The sequence below is a fragment of the Puma concolor genome, chromosome E3 (assembly GCF_028749965.1).
Source record: "Puma concolor isolate L17-30 chromosome E3, mPumCon1.1.hap2, whole genome shotgun sequence".
NCBI lineage: Eukaryota > Metazoa > Chordata > Mammalia > Carnivora > Felidae > Puma > Puma concolor.
The window spans coordinates 2326862-2346343 of record NC_141682.1 but is presented as its reverse complement, the minus strand read 5'-3'; the positions used below and the strand labels follow the sequence as shown (position 1 = coordinate 2346343).

The 19482-nt window shown below is 56.1% G+C and overlaps 1 protein-coding gene across 1 annotated transcript; it reads left to right on the top strand.

Annotated features, from left to right (window-relative positions):
* The first annotated feature begins 246 nt into the window (after positions 1-246).
* On the top strand, positions 247-1688 carry GRIFIN (galectin-related inter-fiber protein). The gene is made up of 5 exons (XM_086692773.1): positions 247-258; positions 462-541; positions 641-800; positions 1101-1267; positions 1522-1688. The coding sequence occupies exons 1-5, from the start codon at positions 247-249 to the stop codon at positions 1535-1537; spliced, it is 435 nt and encodes a 144-aa protein (XP_086548899.1). The 3' UTR covers positions 1538-1688.
* The last annotated feature ends 17794 nt before the right edge of the window (positions 1689-19482 follow it).

The following is a 19482-nucleotide window of genomic DNA, read 5'->3' as shown; positions in this document are numbered from 1 at the left end:
TGGGACCCCCCCGAAGGACCCTAAAAAGGGAAGTGGGGTGGGGAGGGGGCCAGGGCCAGCTACCCTGTCTCTCTTACTGGAAAGACGGACCTGCTGATAATGGGGACCGAAGCAGGGGGTGGGGCAGGGAGGGGCGGAGCCTCCTGTCGCCCGTCCCAGGGGTGGGGCTCCTACACCTCGCCCAGCCCGCCCGCCCCCCTGCCTATATGCCCTCGCTCATGCTCCCCACCCACAGAAGGTGGGGAGATGGCATTGCAGGTGGGTGAGAAGGGAGCGGGCCCAGGCGGGGGTGGGGGAGACTCCCCGAGTCCCCGGCGTCCTCCCCAGGCCTGCAGGCTAGGAGGGCCCCCACCCTCCCGCCAGGAAGGAACGCTGCTCAGAGAGCCAAGGTCTTGGGGAACAGCACATGCTGGGGCCCCCTGGACAAGTGGGGTACACCCTGTCCCCCCTTTTGCACGCAGTTTGAAGCCTTCTGTGCAGGGGGCCTGGCCCCGGGCTGGAGCCTGCTGGTCCAGGGACACTCTGACTCTGGAGAGGACAAGTAAGGTCCCCCGCCCTCCCCGGGGGCCCCCCCCCTTGGCCTTGGGTGGGTGACCTCCCAGCCGTCTGCTGTCTCACAACCCTCATGACACCCCCATAGGTTTGAGATCAACTTCCTGTCTGAGGCGGGGGACATTGCCTTCCACGTCAAGCCCCGCTTCTCCAGCGCCACCATGGTGGGCAACACCTTCCAGGGTGGCCGCTGGGGCCAGGAGGAGGTGTCCGGCGTCTTCCCGCTGGTGCTGGGGGAGCCCTTTGAGGTGCCGGGGGCAGGGGAGGGGAGGCCCGTGGGTTTAAGGGAGCCCTGGGGGAGGCCGGGAGGCCGGGCTCGGGGGTACCTGTGGAGGCATCTGGGCTGTCTGGCTGCTTTGCGCCAGATGTCCTGTGCCCCCGGCTCATCATGGATGTTGACAGGGAGACGGCCAGCTGGAAGTCTCACTGCTGGGTGTGGGTGGGAGCACTTCTCAGAGAGAGGAGGGGGCCCAGAGCTCCCATCCGGGGCCGGCCTGCGTGATGGGGCTGGTGAGGGGACCCGTGGGTCACCGGCCTCCCGTCCCCAGATGGAGGTGAGCTCAGATGCAGAGCACTTCCACGTCCACGCCCAGGACCACAAGGTGCTACAGTTCGCACACCGCCACCGGCCGCTGGCGGGCATCACCCGGGTACAGGTGCTGAGTGACCACCGCCTGGCCCAGGTGGAGCTGGCCAGGAGGGACCTGAGTTGGTGGTAACGCACCCGCACGCCCCAGCCACCCAGCTCCGCCCCCTGCCCAGCACAGCAGGGACTGTGCTGGGCATCCTTGTCCCCAGGACCCATCAGGCCCCATCAGCCTGGGAGGGAGGCTGTGGGCTTAGTCCCCCAGCCCCGCTGCCCCTTGCCTCTGCAAGCCCGAGGGGGCAGGGCCCACTGTCCACATCCCACCCCCGAGGCCGCGCTGGGGTCTGGGCGGGGGCTGAGGCGGGTGTCTTGGATATTTGCAGGGATGGGGGCCACTGAGCTGTGCCTGAAGTCCCCGGAGGGAGCCTAAGCCATCAGCTGTCTCCTGTCCCTGGAGCCCACCCTGGGGGAAGGGGGGGGGCGCTGGTGGTCTGTGCTTCTGGGCCCCTCCTCACTCCACCTCCACCTTCAATAAAGTTTGAGCAGGCTGCAGGGGCTTGGCTGCTATAAGGGGGATGGGACGGGGTGAGGTGGGTGATGGCTGCAGCCCTAGACAACCCCCCCCCGAGATGGGGGCAGGGGTGTTCCCCGAGACCTCCGCCCTGGGGATGGTCTGACCCCTCGCCTCTTCCCCTCTTCCCTTGGGAGTGGTGTCAGATGACATCAGAGGACAGGGGGCTCCTGGCCAGCTGCCCTTGCAAGGCCACTGGGCGCGCAGCCCTGTGGCTCAGCCTGGGGGCGCATCCTGCCCAGTGAGGACAGTCTGTTGGGAGGTCCGTAGCCTCCTCGCCCTGCTTCCTGTTGTGGGGAAGGAAGGAGTCTTTCCTGTTTCTCCTCGTCCCACCTGGAAATGAGACGTGCTCCCAGCCCTGCTCCGTGTGTGTGTGTGTGTGTGTGTGTGTGTGTGTGTGTGTGTGAAAATGGGGGGGGGGCAGAGGGGGAGAGGAAGGGAGGGAGCCCTGGAGGGCCGCGTCTGGGGACACTGAGTGCAGCTGGCCGTCCTCCAGGGCTGGCTTCAGACCCAGCTCATCTATCTACGCATACATGCGTCTCCTTATCTATCGACTTATCATCTATCTACTGTCTGTTTATCCATCTATCTGAATTAAATAGGTGATGTCACAGCCCAGGATGAGGCTTAACAAGTAATTAGCCTGTACCAGCGAGTTATTTAAAGAAAAGCAGGTCAGGGTAGCAGACGGGAAGGCTGAGCAGTTCAGGCCCTGGACTTCGGAACCTGCTGCCTGGATCTGAGTTCCAGCCCCACTGCCCTGAGGTGTGACCTTGGGCAAGTTCCTGAACTTCGGGGGACAACAGGAGCCCTCCGCTCATAGGGAATCGTCAGGGAGGCTCAGATGAGCTGTTTCAGGAGAAGCACTGGCTGGCTGGCCGGCACTTGTCAGACTGTCACCTGCTGCAGAATTCCAGACACCGCGTGCATCTGGCCTTCTGAGGTTTTCTAGACAGGGACACTGAGACTAGTGTGGAGAAGTTGGCAGCGGGGTAGGGCCCAGAGAGGGGACAGCCCAGCGGCCTGACTCGCTGCCGTCCTGAGCTGAAGGGCCGTCTCGGCCCCCCCACCCCCAGGTGAGACAATGGTGGCCCCAGACTCCAGGGGTGCTGCTTCCTTCCTGTCTCCGCGCACTTCCCTGCCTGTGGCCACAGCCCAGCTGGCCCAGGAGCCCCTTCCCGCCCCGCCCCCCGCCTGGGGGAGGCCTGGTGTTTTGTGTCAACTGGGAAGCTGGGGGCCGGCAGGCCAACATGCACCCTGGGGAGGACTGGGGTGGCGGGAAGGGGGTCACCCACGTGTCTGCATCTGTGATCGGGCCAGGCCGCTTCTGCTCCTGGGGACTCTGTGCCCAGCGACGGCGGCTTCCCTGCTCAAGGTGCCAGGCCCCTGCTTTGTGACCTGAGCTGGCTGCACACCCTCTCTGGGCCTCAGTTTCCCTGCAGACAAAAGGCTCCCCTCATGGGGAAGAGTTGTCTCCCCAGTAGCAATGCAAGGTGGGAGGGGGGAAAAGTAAAAGACGCTGCCAGGCTGTCTTTTCCTGTGGGGGGTGGGAGGGAGCACTGGGCCCGGGGATGGCCTGAGGCTCAGAGTCAGACGCCGCGTGCGAGTTTTGCTGGGCTCTACCAAGGGCCAGGCCCGCGCTGTCTCCCAAAATCTGGGCCAAACGGGCTCAGAGAGGTCCAGTTACTTGACGAAGCTTGCTCAGCAAATGAGGGGTGAAGCCAAAAAATCCAGGTCTGACAGATCTGACGCATACGCATGTGTGTGCACATGCATGCACACGCACACACACACTCTGCCCCTCAACCGCTGGTCTGAGCTGAGTCAGCTTTGAATCAGCCCTTTGTCCACTCCAGGCGACAAGCTGCCAGGGGGCAATTCGGACCACAGGGCGCCAGACCCACTGCGTTCCTGAGCCTCAGTCTCCCCTCTGGGAAAGGGGGTGCTGGGAGCTGTGATCTCAGAGGGTCCTGCTGTAGGGGTGGCACACCCTCTTCTGTCTTGACTCCCCCCTGCCCTCTGCACACCGTGTGTAGGTGCCTGTCTGGCCTGTCTGTAACTGTGTCCCATTGTAGCGTGGCAGTCCCGTGGCCGGTCCCTCGGCTCAGATGATAACTCCTCTGGGAAGGCCTCCCTGATCTCCACTTGCCTCTATTCCCCACCCCCTGTCACACTGCCTCTTCTCGGGGTCGGGGACCAAGTCTCAGCCCAGCACCCAGCCCTGGCCACCCCAGAGCACAGCGAGCTCTGGGCATATTTGCTGAATGAATGAATAAGTGGAGAAGTGAACAACGGACTTGAGGAACATCACTCAGAGACTTGGACAAGCGAGAGACATCACCCCCCAGCAGGGGCCACAGAGTCATATGGGCTTCCATTGAAGCTGGTCCCTGAACTCAAGAGCTGAGAACAAACGCGATCCCCTCCCTGACCTTTGGCTTCATCCGTCCCCTTGCTCATCGGTCTCTTCCAATCCTGGGACTCACGGTGCTGTCTCTGCCTCAGGGCCTTTGCACCAGCTCCTCCCTGTCGCTCTGCCCCAGGACTCAGCCTGGCTTGCTCCTTTTCACTCTCCAGGCCTCCATCCCAAATGGCACGTTGTGGTCCCGGGATTTCCCACGTCACAGGGCCCCCAGCAACCTCCCCCCGCCGACATTCAGTGCCAGGACACAGCCAGCTGGGCGGGATGCTCACCACGGGATTCCTCACATCTGAAGCAATGCGTGCCACATCGTACACACCAACAAATATCTGCTAAGTTAGTGAATACGTGGGACCAGGCCCCGCCTAAACCTTTCCAGGGACAGGCAGGTCATGACCCACCACGTCAGCCCGTTTCCCTGGTGACTGGAAGCGAATTCTAGCGTCGACTTAAACCTGCTCTTCTCCCCCCCACATCTCTGTCCCTCCTCTGTGCCACAACAGAGGCTCCTTGGAAGGAGGACACACATTCCTTGATGCCTTTCAGAGACCCTAAGACATCAGCAGGGTGGTGCACTCAAGCCAAAGGAGTTGAAAGAGGTCAATCGGAGCAGCCCCCTGCTCTGGGAAAACAGAGCCTAATCTCTCAGAGGACCCATTTCCTTCTCCATTGTGTGTGTGTGTGTGTGTGTGTGTGTGTGTGTGTGTGTGTGTGTGTAGGGGGACTCACTGGGCCTGGCCTGTCTGGGGAAGCACAGAAGCCTTGGCGAGGAGGAAGTGGCCCCTGGAGGTTTGGGTCTACGGGTCCACAGGCTTCGGATGCCACTGGATGGCCTAAGGTACCAGCCCTCTGGATGGTGGAGGAGAGAGTGCAAATGGCCACGGGCCCACGTGACTACGTGAGGCCGGTGGGTGCAGGCAATAGGGGCTGGTGAGGTCTGTGGCTACCAGGAAGGTGCATACTCCACCACACTCAGCCCCTTCCACCCGTGCGCAGGGAAGTGTGCAAGTGAGCAGATCTTCTGGGTTTAAAAGATCTGAAGTTAACTTATCTGAAATCTGTTTTTAAATACTGGCCTCTATGGTGAGGTCTACACCAGCATTGACTTCTAAGCAAGGTCCCAGGGGCAGTCAGTTCGAGCCTTTGGTCTAAAGCCAACGTTTGTCCTGCTTTGCCTCACCTGGACACCCCAGGGTGGGGAGGGCCTTCCAGGCCCCCCCCCCCCCAGTCCAGCCCCTTCCTTGAACCTCTTGGGCCCCATGAGAAACAGACCACCCAGCAGAGGGCGCTCCAGACACGGGTCTTCCCCATCCCCAAATCCAAGCGGCAAAGACCCACTCTTAGTTTCCCCAGAATGAGAGCCTGGGCCTGGAGGGCATTGAGAACGGTGAGTCCCCACCTGCGTAATTCGCTGTGGAACCCGGGACCTGGCACGGGCTGGAGGATGGAACGCATAGATGGGGCGGCTGTGAGCACAGGAGATGTGGTCTGCCTGAGCCCCTCCACTGCCTGCGTGCTGAGCTGCTCCCTGCCAGGCCGTGGATGTCTCCTCTTCTTTCAAGTTCAGTTACAACCACTCTGGCCCCGTGTGGCTCCCATGATGCTGAGCTCTGACCATGTGTCATCACGACCCAGGAGGGCTGGGGCTACCAGGGCAATGTGCTTGGGGCAGAGGTGGCCTCGAGTGGCCAACCCATCACTACCTCTGGCCCCAGGGCAGTCCCTGTGAGAGGGAAGGGCTCTTAGGCTCCAGGACCCCCATCACTGGGGCCCTGCAGGTGTCCACGCCAGAAGTCCCGTGCAGTTGGAGACTTGAGTCTCCCTCGGGCATCTCGGGGGCGGGGGGGGGGGGGGGGGGGCGGAAACTGGGCTGTGGAGCTGGCTCCAGGGACCTGAGGAGGGGACAGCAGGCTGAAGTGCCCGTCTGCATCAATGTGCATTTTCAATCCCGCCCTGACATTTTGTCATGAAAACTTTCAAACATGTGGAAGCTGGAAGTGGCTTTCAGTGAACACCCGTAAACACGCTGTCTGGATACAGAAATAACGCCGTCTCCACTGCCTCCCTCCGGCCAGCAGTCCTGGGTGTCCGCGCACTTCAACTCTGCCCTGCACCCGGACCTCCCAGCACACACATCCTTAACTAGCGTCCAGTATTCTTTCACGCTTCTTTTTTGAAACCTGGTTTCTTCTTCTGCAAAATGGGGTAACGGCTGCCTCCATAAGCCTGGGGGCTGTGGGGCCCTGGGGCGGCCGGGCGGGGGACGCTTGGTGCACTGAGAGGGGCAAGCGGGGCAAGGTGTGAACAACAGCGGGGGGCGGCGGTAGGACCTGGATGCCGGTCTCAGCTCCCTCCCCACCCGGCCTGGGCCCCCAGCCCTCGGCCACTGGTCATCAGGCAGCACAGGCACAGGCCACGAGTGGGGCAGGCGGGCCTCCCAAGCTCCATCCTTCCGGACTCCAGACTCCACAGGCCCAGCCGCTGGAGCTGTCTTTTCAGCACCAAGCAGCCCTTTGCTCCGGAGGCACAGTACGACCCTGAGGTGCCCTCCCATTCTCCCCCCTGCCCCCAAGGTGGCCGCAGAGACTCCCGGGCAGGAGCACGTGAGCTGCAGGACCCAGGGGGAGGGGACGCTGGGGCACTTGGAGCACAGGTGCGGGTGGGGCTGGGGGAGGGACCCTGGGCAGGAGGGACCCCCGGAAGGAGGGGTTGGGGCAGGGGTTGCGGCTTCTACCCAGTGCCTGAGGCAGGTGATGCCTGGGGTAGAGGTGAAAGCGGGCCAAGCAGGGTGGCTGAGATGGGGGAGGGCACGTGGGGGGGTTCTCATCTTGGGGATACTTGCCAGAGGATCGTGTCCTCTCTGCACCTGGGCACTGAGGTCCTTTTCCCTTGGGAGCACTCCTCCTGGATGAGACCCAAAGGCTTCCCCCCTCTGCCCTGTCCCCGGGACTGCCGGGCAGGTGGAGGTGGGTAGACAAAAAGGGAGCACAGCACCCCCTGTTCACACCCCTTCTCTGCAGGGCACCCCAGGTGCAGTGCCAGTGCACCACGGATGTCACCGAGGGAGCCCGGTGTGCTGACCCCCAGCTGACTGGGTGGAGCCCACAGCCCTGGCTCTTGGGGGCTCGACGGTTCTCCTCCAGGAGGTGGTGCTGGTATGGATGCCTGACCCTAGGGTCGTCCCCTCTGGCCGGTGGCCTGGTGGGACCCGGGGACAAGGCTTGTCAGGCCAGGGAGGTCCGTGGAGGGTGGGGTCCTACAGACAGCGGGGCCAGGCTCCCAGGGCTCAGGAGAGCAAGCGTCCTTTCGAAACACTCAGCAATGACCTCACTTATCCTCACAAGAGCCCTATGTGGTGGTCTTCGTAGATGAGGGGTTTCACACACAGGGAGGGGAGGCATCTGCCCAAGGTCACACAGCATGTCTGTGGCAAAGCTGGGATTTGAACCCAGGCAATTTCACGCCAGAGTCTTCTAGATATTAGGGTGGTTGTAGTTGGAAATATTCAGTGCTGATTTTATTGTTTTCCTCCTTACTTAAAAAAAAAATGAGGTCTGAAGTTTGCAAACATGGCTTTGTAAACAGTTTTTGGGGAGACTCTGACCCCCATGGCTGAAGAGGAGTTGGTTACTCTGCATCCTGGCAGAGGCCCCACACTTCGTGGGAAGGGGGCAGAGCCAGTGGCCAAGGCACATCCAGGCTGTGAGAGAGCCCGGGGAAGCCCAGAGGGGACCCTGCGTTCTCTGGCCAGCTGCCTGGAACATCCCGGAACTTGGAGAGGCAGCCTCCTTCCGGGGGCACCAAGGCCCTGCATCTTGTGGGGCTCCGCACAGAGGGAGAGGGCGTGGGGGTGTGTGGAGAGGCTCCTTGTGCGGGGAAGGCACCGCCAGCAGGCACAGTGAGCCAGGCCGTGCTCCCACCCAAACCTGAAACCAGGTTTCAGGACCCTGGAAACAGCGCCCCTACCCTCGCGTCAACCTCAACCCCCTCTCCAGCCACGAGTCCGCTTCTTTTCAGTATGCGCTGCCCTCCCTGACAGCCAGCCATTCTGAGCCCGCACGGGACCAGTTCCAGCCCGCGGGACAAAGCCGTAACCGGGGCCGCAGGCCGGGCTGGCCATGGACAGGCAGTCGGTGCTGCTGCCTTGCAGGGCCCTTCACCATGGTTACGGCCCACCCGCAGCTCCACTCAGAGGCGGGCATTGTTTGGGCGCCAGAGTGTGGCAAGTGCCCAGGAGACCGGGCTGGCACAATGGCCTTGGCGTGTCTTCGGCCGTGGACGTGTAGCTGAGCACTTTCCCACGCTCCAGCGTCTCGGCAGCTCTGGGAAGGTGAGTGCACCCTGGCTTCGTGGATGGGGAAACGGAGGCCTGCAGAAGTGCATCCGAGAGTCTGGGGCAGCCTTGGGACAAGGCTCCGAGTCAGGGCTTGCAGCAACCAGGCACTGGGGCGGGCGGGGGGCACGCCCACCCTGTGCCGGGCAGCATTGGCACAATGTCAGGGTTACTCTGACCTGGATCACGAGCACGTGTGAGCCAACACCAGTGGCTTCAGCAGTCCCTCCCGCACTCTGTGCTCCTGTCCCCAGGCAGGGAGAGCACATGCTGTTTGCACAGTGTTGCCTCCAAACCTTTGCCCCACTGACCACTCTGCCCATACGCCCTTCTCTCCACTGTCTCCCTGAAAACTGTCACCTTCCTTAATTCCTCCCCATCCAGAGGGAGGGGACACGGTTTCATCTGCCCCTTTCGCAGCACATGCCAGCTTTCCTTTGGAGCCCTGCCCTGCCCTGCGCGGTGTGGTGCTGGAGTGTGGACGATCCCGGGTCTGCCCTCCCCTCTCAGAGACTGAAGGCACCTGCAGGGTCTTCTGGCTGCACCCTTCTTCTCACCGCCCAGATCAGCAAGGGCAGGCTGCTTGACGCCTCTGTTTCCCAGACTCGGGTCTTGAACAAAGTTTGCAAGGACGGGGCTATTGCATGCACCTGCTGGCCCGTGGCCGCCACCAGTTCACGAGCAAACCGGGGAGAAAAGTACGTGACAGCAAGAGGAAAAGAATCCTCACATGTTCAGGAGCGAAAGGATCAGCGGCTCACATCTCATCAGAAACCAGAGAAGCCGGTGAAGACAGTGAGAATGAGTTGGTCAAAGTGCTCAAGGGGGAAAAAAAAAAGCCAACCCAGAATCTCATATCCAGCAAAACTATCGTTCAAAAATGATGATGCAGTAAAACCATTCCCAGGTGTGAAAAGTCTAAGGGAATTCGTTGCTAGCAGACCTTCTCACAATAAATGCTAGAAGTCCTCCAGGCTGCACAGAAGTGACATAAGGTGGTAGCCCGAATCCAAAGACAGAATGAAAAGTGCTGGGGGTGATAACTGAGTGCATCAACGTACGAGACCACGTACATACATCTCCCTGATGTAGTGGATCGCCAACAGCATGGGGCAGTGGGGAGAGATGGAGTTACAAGCAGCAAAGTTTCTAGGTTTTACTGGAAAGAAGTCAGTATTTTTAAAAAAATTTTAAACATGTTTTTACTTATTTTTGAGAGAGAGAGAGAAAGAGCACGAGTGGGGGAGGGGCACAGAGAGAGGGAGACAGAGAATCCGAAGCAGGCTCCAGGCTCCGAGCTGTCAGCACAGAGCCCGACGCGGGGCTCGAACTCACAGGCTGTGAGATCATGACCTGAGCCGAAGTTGGACGCTTAACCGACTGAGCCACCCAGGCACCCCTGGAATGAAGTCAGTGCTAATCAGAAAGAGACTGTGATGGGAGGCGCGTGCAATCCCCAGGGCGATCGCTATGAGAAAAAAACTAAAAAATACAGTTACAAAACTCAACAGAGAAATTTAAATGGCACACTAAAAAATATTTATAAGACACAAAAGAAGGTAGCGAAGGAGGAACAGAGGAAGAAAATATAGAGAAGAGACATATAGAAAATAAACAGCAAAATGAAAGATGTGAGCCTAAGTGTGGAATAATCAAGTGTATGTCTTTGGTCTTTGTTCCTGGCACGGAGCTCCTAAAACCTGTAGGATTTCCTGAGTGTTACCTTCTGTTACTCCTCATAAGCCCCTGCAGCCCACACCTGGGTTTATGCTGATGGAGTGGGGAGAAGGGCTCTGGATGGCGGGGTGGCACCAACCTCGGGGCAGAGGGTTGGAACTTTCACTCCTCCCTCCCCCCAGGAAAGGGAGAGGGGCTCAAGACCAAGTCCAATCGTTAATGGCCAATGATCTAATCAGCCATGCCCCAGTAGTGAGACCCCATCTAGACTCCCTAAACAGAGAGGGTCTGGGGAGATTCCAGGTGGAAACGTGTATGTTGGGAGGGTGGTGTGTCCGGAGAGCGTGTGGAACCTTGACGCCCCACGTCCCCCACACCTTGGCCCATGCTGTCTCCTCCATTTGGCTGTTCTGGAGTTGCATTTTTCGTCATGTGACTGCAATCCTGAGTGCGGTGCTTTCTGGTGTTCTGTGGGTCATTCTAGTGAATTACTGACCTGAGGGAGGTCGTGGGAAAGACGAACGTGCAGCCAAGTCAGACCTGTGTGTGCGCAGCCTGGGGACCCCAGGCCCACAGCTGATGTCAGCTTACGGGACCCAGCCCCCCACCTGTGGGGTCTGCGATGACCCCACAGGGTCAGAACCGAAACGAATTGTAGGACCCTCGGTCGGTACTGGAGGGCCACAGAATTAGGTTGACAGACGCTGATTATGTCAATAATTACGCGACATGTAAACTGGGGCCTAAACATCCCAATCAAAAGGCAGAGGTTTTCCGACTCTACTGTTGAATGCTTTAAAAAGTTAAGCTCCAGTTGTATGCTATCTAAGTCTTGGATTCAAAGACACAAACGGATGAAGGTACACAGATATGCAAACAGCAGCCGTAAGAGAGCTGGGGTGGCTTCGCCCACACCTTCCCGCTAGTGCCAGTCCAGCCCCGACGGCATTACTGGTAAATTCTAGCAAATGCTTCACGAAGAAATAATGCCCGATTCACCACAAGATAAAGGACAAGGGCAACATTGTAAAGCCAGCCGAAGAAAACTGCGGACGTCTTCAGGAACGAACACAGATGTAAGAATCCTCAACAAAATGTTCAAACCGAATGCAGCAACATGTAAAAAGGACCCCACAGCATGACCAAGCAGGACTTATTCCGGGAATGCAAAGTTGGCTTAACGTTGAAAACCCAGTTAACCTGCATGAACAGAATAAAGGACAAAACCCACATGATCGTGTCAACAAATGCAGGAAAAGCATCTGACAAACACTGACACTCGGCCGTAACAAAAACTTGTGACAGACCAGAGATAGACAGGAATTTCCTCAAACAGATACAGGCAGCGATGAAAAGTTACAGCTAATAACTGTACTTAAGGATGACAGGCTGAATTCTTCCCCCTCTAACAAACCAAGGATATCTGTTATCCTTGTTATTCAACATTATGCTGAAGACTCTGGCCAGTGGAATAAGGAAAAAATAAAACAAACTAAAACGAAAGAAACTAAAGAAATCCAGATTGCAAAGGAAGAAGAAAAACTACCTTCATTCACAGCTGACATGGTCCTTTGTGTAGAAAATCCTCAGGAATCCCCCAAAGAGCTACCAGAACTGACAAACCAGGTTAGCAAGGTGGCAGGGTATGTTTTTGATCTTCAAAAACAAAAGAAATCAATTATAGTTCTATCTCTCTTTAATGTTTACTTGTTTATCTCAGAGAGAGAGCGTGCACACGCGAGAGCACGTGTGTGTATGCCAGGGAGGGGCAGAGAGAGGAGAGGAGAGGAGAGAGAGGATCCCCAGTAGGCCCCACAGAGCCCAATGCGGGGCTCGATCCCACGAAATGTGAGATCATGACTTGAGCTAAAATCAAGAGTCAGGCGCTTAACCAACTGAGTCACCCAGGCATCTCAATTATAGTTCTATGTACAAGCAATGATCATTGTGAAAACGTAATTAATAATTCCATCCACAATAGCACAAAGAATAACACAATGCTTAAGAATAAATGTGACAGGTAGCAAGCCTTGCCTGCGAGGTGAAGCCTTCATAAAAATCCAAAGGATGGTGTTCAGAGAGCTTCTAGGGGTGGTGAACACCCGGGGATTTGGGGAGAGTGGTGCACTCCAGGACGGCTCTGCACCTGTTCCCCATAGCTTGCCCGGCACATCTGTTCCCTCTGGCCATTTTTGAGGTACATCTTTTATATTAATAATTAAAAAAAAAGAATAAATGTGACAAAAGAAGGGCAAGTCTTGTATACTGAAAAGAATAAACATCACTAACGCGAATTTAAAAATAGTATTTAAGTGGATGGAGAGACATTCCATGTTCAAGTCTCCCCGAAAGTCATCTATAGATCCAACGCAATCTTTCTCAAAGAGATTTTTTTTCTGGGTGGGGAGGTGGTAGGAATTGACAAGCTGGTCCCAAAATTTATATGGAAATTCAAAGGACCTAGAACAGTCAAAACAACTTTGAAAGAGAGGAGCAAAGCTGGAGAATCAACACTACCCAACCTCCAAACTTACAATAAAACCACAGGAATCAAGACAGGACAGGCGTATAGATTCGGGGAGCAGATCTGAGAATCCAGAAATTAGCCCTTGTATTTACGGTCAGTTGATTTTCTTTTACTTATTTATTTATTATTAATTTTTTAAATTTATTAAAACATTTTTTTTTCACATTCATTTTTTGAGAGACCGAGCAAGGCAGAGAGTGAGCAGGGGAGGGGCAGGTGGCAGGTGGTGGTGGGAGGGGGGGGACACAGAATCTGAAGCAGGATCCAGGCTCGTGAGCTGTCAGCACGGAGCCCAGTGTGGGGCTCGAACCCACAGACTGTGAGGTCATGACCTGAGCCGAGGTTGGATGCTCAACCAACTGAGCCATCCAGGCACCCTTATGGTCAGTTGATTTTCAACAAAAGTACCAAGACAATTCAACGGAGGAAGGACAGTCTTTTTAACAAATGGCGCTAGAGCCATCAGGTACTGAAAAAAAAAATGATAAACTTTATACCACGCACAACCAATCAATCAAAATGCTCCCCGTAACAGCTAAAACTTCTGTAAGAAAACAGAAGAAACCTCCATGATCTTGGGTTAGACATTACACCAAGAAAGCACAATCCATAAAAGAAAAATCGATAAGCTGCACTTCATCAAAAATAAAAAATTTCTCTTTGGAGCACCCGGGTGCCCCACCTGGTTAAGCGTCTGACTTCGGCTCAGGTCATGATCTTGCGGTTGGTGGGTTCGAGCCCCACATCGGGCGCTCTGCTGTCAGTGCGGAGCCTGCCTCGGATCCTCTGTCCCCTCTCCGCCCCTCCCCCACTTGCCCTATCTCTCTCTTATAAATAAATAAATATTAGGGGCGCCTGGGTGGCGCAGTCGGTTAAGCGTCCGACTTCAGCCAGGTCACGATCTCACGGTCCGTGAGTTCGAGCCCCGCGTCGGGCTCTGGGCTGATGGCTCAGAGCCTGGAGCCTGTTTCTGATTCTGTGTCTCCCTCTCTCTCTGCCCCTCCCCCGTTCATGCTCTGTCTCTCTCTGTCCCAAAAAAAATGAATAAACGTTAAAAAATAAATAAATAAATAAATAAATATTAAATTTTTTTTACATTTCTCTTGTGACACCATTAAGAAAATGAAAAGATAAGTATAAACTGAGGAACAATACGTTTCAGAGTGCATATCTGATAAAACCCTCGCATCCATATGCACATATGGATAAAACAAACAGGAGTCAGTAAGAAGATAACCCGATGTAAAAATGGGCAGAAGACCTGAACAGACAGGTCATCAGAGAAGACATATGAACTGATAAGCCTACTTATCGGCATCATCATGATGCTCAGCATCATCAGTCATTAGGGAAATGCAAATGAGAACCTTGATGAGCTGCCAGGACACACCTACTGGAAGGGCTAATCGAGAAAGACAGTAATGAGGTGCAGGTACGGATGTGGGGCGGTTGGAAGCCTCCCGCGTTGTACACTCGCTCTGTGAAAGCAGCCCGGCGGCGGCTTCTTTAGAAAGTTAAACATGAACTTACCATACGACCCAGCATTTCCACCCTCAGGAATCTGCCCGAGGGAAATGAAAACATAGGTCCACACACCGAGTATATGAATGTTCATTGCAGTATCTACATAAGAGCCCCCAAATGGAAACAATCCAGGTGCCGGTCACCTGGGGAACGGAATCGCCAGATGTGGTCCATCCACACCATGGAATACTATTCTACAAGAAAAGAATGAGGTCCTGACACCTGCGACAAGGATGAGCCCCAAGGACATGATGCTAGGTGAAGCCGGCCACGGAGGACTGGGTACTGTGGGATTCCATGTACGTGAGTGTTCAGAAAAGGCAGACTTATGGACGCGGACACCAGGGACTCAGGTGGAAGCAGGGGCTGCCTGTCAAAGGCTGGGGCAAGCTTTTGGTGTGATAGAAATGTTCTGAAACCCAATCGTGGTAGCGGTTGCACAATCCTGTAAATTCACTAGAAATCACGCACGACAGATGTTATGTTGTGCTGACTGCATCTCAACAAAGTCATTTTTAAAAAACGTTGATTATTTTTGTGGTACTAACGTATCTGTGCTTGTTGTATCATTTTGTTGTGTTAAAAATACAATACCATGTACAATCACTTAAAAACAGAAACCTGAAATGCATAGATGTGAATCTAACAAAATGTGTACAGACTTCTACGCTGAAAACCACAAACTCTGACGAAAGAAACCAAATAAATGGAAAGACATACCATGCTCATGGATTAGAAGGCTCAACACAGGGAAGGTATCACTCCTCTCCAATCTGATATACAGATTTAATGCAATGCCTATAAAAATCCCAGTACCAGAGGGTATTGGGAGGAGGCACATGCAGAGACTGATGGGTCGGGACAGAGAACCCATGACAAGCCCCACGTAGGTACGGCTGGCTGACTTTTGACAAAAGTGCGGGAGCAGTTCGATGGAGGACAGAGTGCCTTCTCAATAAACAATCCCAGAGCCAATGAATATCCACAGGCAAAAAAGTAACTTCCACCTACACACCACCCCTGGTTTAGAAAACCAACTCAAAATGGGTCATACATTAAATATAAAATATAAGACGTTTAGAAGATAATAGTGGAGAAAATCTTCGAAATCTAGGGCTTAGAACTGACACCCAAATGACCATCTATACAAGAAAAAAAATCAAGGCACTGAACCTCATCAAAATCAAATACTGCTGCCATGCAGAGGACCCTCCTGAAGGATGGAAACACAAGCTAAGACTGGAAGCAAACATTTGCAAACCACATATCTGATGAAGGGCTATCTAGAACACGTAAGAACGCACAAAGCTCCCCAAATGAATAAAAATCCAATTCGAAAATGGACAAAACCTATGCAAAGGTGTTTCACTGAAGAGGACGTGTGGACAGCAAGCAAACATCACTGGCCACTGTGCCCACTATGAAGCTAGCGGACTATCAGCGGCACACCCGTGCGGGGCATCCCATGGATGATGGCTCGGGGATAAAAACGATGAACCTTTCCCTGGCATCATGGCACATGCTGCGTGAGGATCGCTGGCTTCAAAAGGTGACGTCCCGTATGACCCCACTTAGGTGACATTCTTGAAAAGACAACATTACAGAGAGAGAAGCCAGACTCGTGGTCTGCAGGGTGAGGGGCGCTGGGCCTGGGGGCGGCTGTATGACAAAGGGGCAGCACGGGGACGGGGCGTCCTGGTCTTGGTCGCAGTGGTGGCTCTACACTTACACACGTGATCACAGGACACAAACGAGACACGCGTGTTGTGCTAATGTCAACGACCTCCTGGTTTCGACCCGATACTAGGATTACACGAGATGTAGCCAATGGGGAAAACATAGGACCTCTCTGTTCTATCTTTGCAGCTTCCTATGAAATCTGCAATGATTTCAAAATAAAAGGGAATCATAGGGAAACACTTAGTTTCCATGGGTTGGGGATTCTAGAGTGTTGCCGCATGGTGGCCCTGGCTTGGGGTTTCTCATGAGGTTGCCCTCACAAGCGGCAAGTGTTAGTCAGCAATGCTGTCATCTGAAGGCCCAACTGGGGTGGAAGGATCTGCTTCCCACCGGCCACTGGTAAGGATCTCGGGTCCTCGACCTGTGACCCTCCTTAGGGCCACCTGAGTGTCCTGACATGCACTGGCTTCCCCTGGAGTGAGTGACCAGAAGGGCACGGAGGAAGCCACTGAGGGGCTAGCAGGCTGCAGGACGCTCTGGGCTCTGGACAGGGCTGGCCGGCTGGAGGGACCAGGTGGCCAGGGAGCTCTGGTGTCAGGGTCTTTGCTGGGTGTCTCTTCTCCTGCTGCCCGTTCCCGGAGAAGATGCTCGTTTTGTGATCGGTGTGGAAGCCCGTTCCCGTCTGCCATCCGTACAGGACCCCTGCTGCCAGTGGGGCATGGGGAGCCCAGGAGCACACAGCACTGTTCCTTCCCTCTTGGGGCTGGGCTGGGGAGGGGCGTCTGGGGACTGTGTCACCCTGCCCCTGCACGCCCCGGTGACACCTCCTGTCAGGCCCTCTGAGGATCCGGGGGACAAGTCGGGCTGGTCTCGGCTTTCCCACGGACATTCAGGGTTTGCTTTTCTCGGGACGGCGTGTCATTTACCATTTGTCTCCTCTGCTCCGGTTTCGAACGTTTGCTTTGCCGTCACGCCCTCTCCTGCCCTCCTTACATCTGCAGATTTATGCCCGTAAAACTATCTTACTACCCTCACTTACGTGAGAGTGCAGCACGAGTGAAGCAGGTTTGTGTGTGTGTTCAAAGGCCATCTGTACCCCAGACCTCAAAATTCTTTCTTTTTTTAATTAAACTTTGCCAAAGTCAGTTTGGATTGTACATAACCGCGATGGATCCAGGCAAAACCCCCTATCTGTTCTTCCAACAGGTGTTCGTGGAGCACTCACTCCAGGCCTGGCCCGAGGACACAAACGGGAATGTCTCAGGAGGTGGGCTGGGGCTGGCCACACGAGGGAAGGGCCGGCCCGGGTTCTGGGGGCTGAACTGGAGTAAGGGGGTGGAGGCGGGAGGCGAGGTGCCTGGTGAGGACGGTGTGTAGAGGGGAAAACTGTGGTGTGGGCATCATCTGGGCAGCCCTTCGGAACCAGGCTGAGGATTTCAGGGGCTCTGTAGGCGAGGTTGTGGAAAGTGTGCTCCGAGCCCAGCTACAGGAAGAGGCCCGCGGAGGCACGTGCACACAGGGAGGGAAGGGAGGCAGGAGACCCCGGGGAGACCCCCCACATCTCCCAGAGGCCGTGTGGTGGTCTCACAGCAGACTCGTGCTGTGTAAATTTCCGCACTTAACTGTACGTAGATGACTCCTCAGTTAGAAAGTAATGACAACAACACGGCGAATGGCCCAGGGAAGAGGTGATCGGAATATAAATTCAGGTGGGGTGGGGACAGCCACTGCTCCGACTTCCAATGTAGCAAGAGTTTATCCGTGGTCAGGGAAGGCTCCCTGGAGGAGGGGCCTTATGTGTAGGAGGCGAGGCCTGGAGAGAACAAAGCCTGCAGGCTGGGAGCCAGCAGGTGGAAGTCTCAGGAGAGGGACAGAACATTCCAGAGACAAGACACTGCTTGAATGGAACGGATGGATGCACACTAACACGTGGCTCCGAAATGCAGCAGGACCTTCTGCCTTATCAAAGGGCTCCCCCAAAAGGGTCAGGGCAAGAGAAAGGGATGTGAGGGTCAGCAACCCACGGGAAGGTGGCCAGTGTCTGCCCCTGGGCCCCCCCGCCACGTGTTCAAGTGTGTGCCAGAGGGTGGACACGAGCCCTCCGCCCAGGCTGGGCGGCGGCCGGGTTCTGCCGCACTCGGGCGGCCCACGGCCGTATCCGCGTGCGTCCAAGGGTGTCCCGGGGCTACCTCCGGAACAGAGAAGGCCCAAAGACAGGCTCGGGCCTGGCGGTCCCAGGGGCATGTCTGTGGGGCTTCGGGGCCTGGGGAGGCCGAGCCGCACGTCTCCTGGAACCCCCACGAGGAGCCCAGGGCAGAGAGCGCCCTTCCTCAGAGATGACAAGTGACAGTGGAGCTCCAGGACCCCGCCTTGCCCCACTGGGGGGGACACTCCTCACTGGCTGGGTTGGCCCGGGGCAGGCCAACTCCTGCCAGCTTTACGCTCTGGGTAAGGGGCTTGGGGGTATCCACCGTCAAGACGGGGGATATGGGGAAGTTCCAGGCTGGGGCGACCAGCTCCCCGCCCTCCGTGTGGGTGGTCCAACTTCCGGGCACTTGCTCCTAACAGAGGCTCTTTGCCCGGAGGGCTTTGGCATCTGCCCTTCTCCGGCAGTCCTAAGGCCCTGGGCCCGTCACTCAGGCAAGATTCACCAGGCCGTGTGACTGCCCACGCACTTGACCACGGAGCCGGCACAGGTGTGCCTGTGGGAGAGCCCCTGGAGACCCCATCAGAGCCCCAGACAGGCCGCATTTCTGACCCGAGACTGCCCCCTGGTGGGAGCCGCCGGGACCCGGCGAGCCCCACTCCATGTAGCCCCTCCAGGGACCCTGGCAGCCCAGGTGAGGGTGCTGGCCCCCTTCCCAGAGGGTCCCTGCTCCGCATGTTCCCTCGTGCACAAGGCTGCAGGATCCCGCCTGGCCGGCGTGAGCGGGGGTGCGTCAGCCCCGTGGAAGCACCGGGGGTCACTGCCAGGGAAATCACAGGGGCCAAGACAATGTCCCTGGGAAGGTCCCGGCCTGGCAAGGGACAAGATCCTGGAGCAGGCGCTGGACGGGGGCCTCAATATGTGACCCAGGGCTTCAGCATCCTCATGCATAAAACTGGAATCGTTCTGGAAAGCACTCCCCGGAGCCATGCAGTCCATTACGGCCACCACTGAAACGTGCCAGTCCTGACTGGGATGTACCACAAAATGTAAAGTACACACCGGGCTCCGAGGACTCGGTACAAAAACACCCATACCACCTAGAATATAAAATATCTTACAGTTTTTAGATGACTCACAAGTTGAAATGATAACACTGTTCAAATATATTATCAAAATTAATGTCACCTCTTGCGTTTTGCTTTTTAAGGCAATTCCCCCCCAATTGTAAGTTACCACGTGGCTCAAAGTGTCGTGGGAAGATTCAGCTGGTAAAGCCTGACAAAGGGCGGACAATCCTGTCTTTATTAGCAGGGAGGGCTGCACACACCTTAAGGCCACGCGGCCTCCGGGAGCTGGAGGTCCGTACCCGCTGGCTTGGCTCAAGCCCTGTGAGTGACGCCTGGCCATCGTCACACACAGCAACGTCCCCGCCAGACGTGAGCACGTCCGGCCTGGTGACAA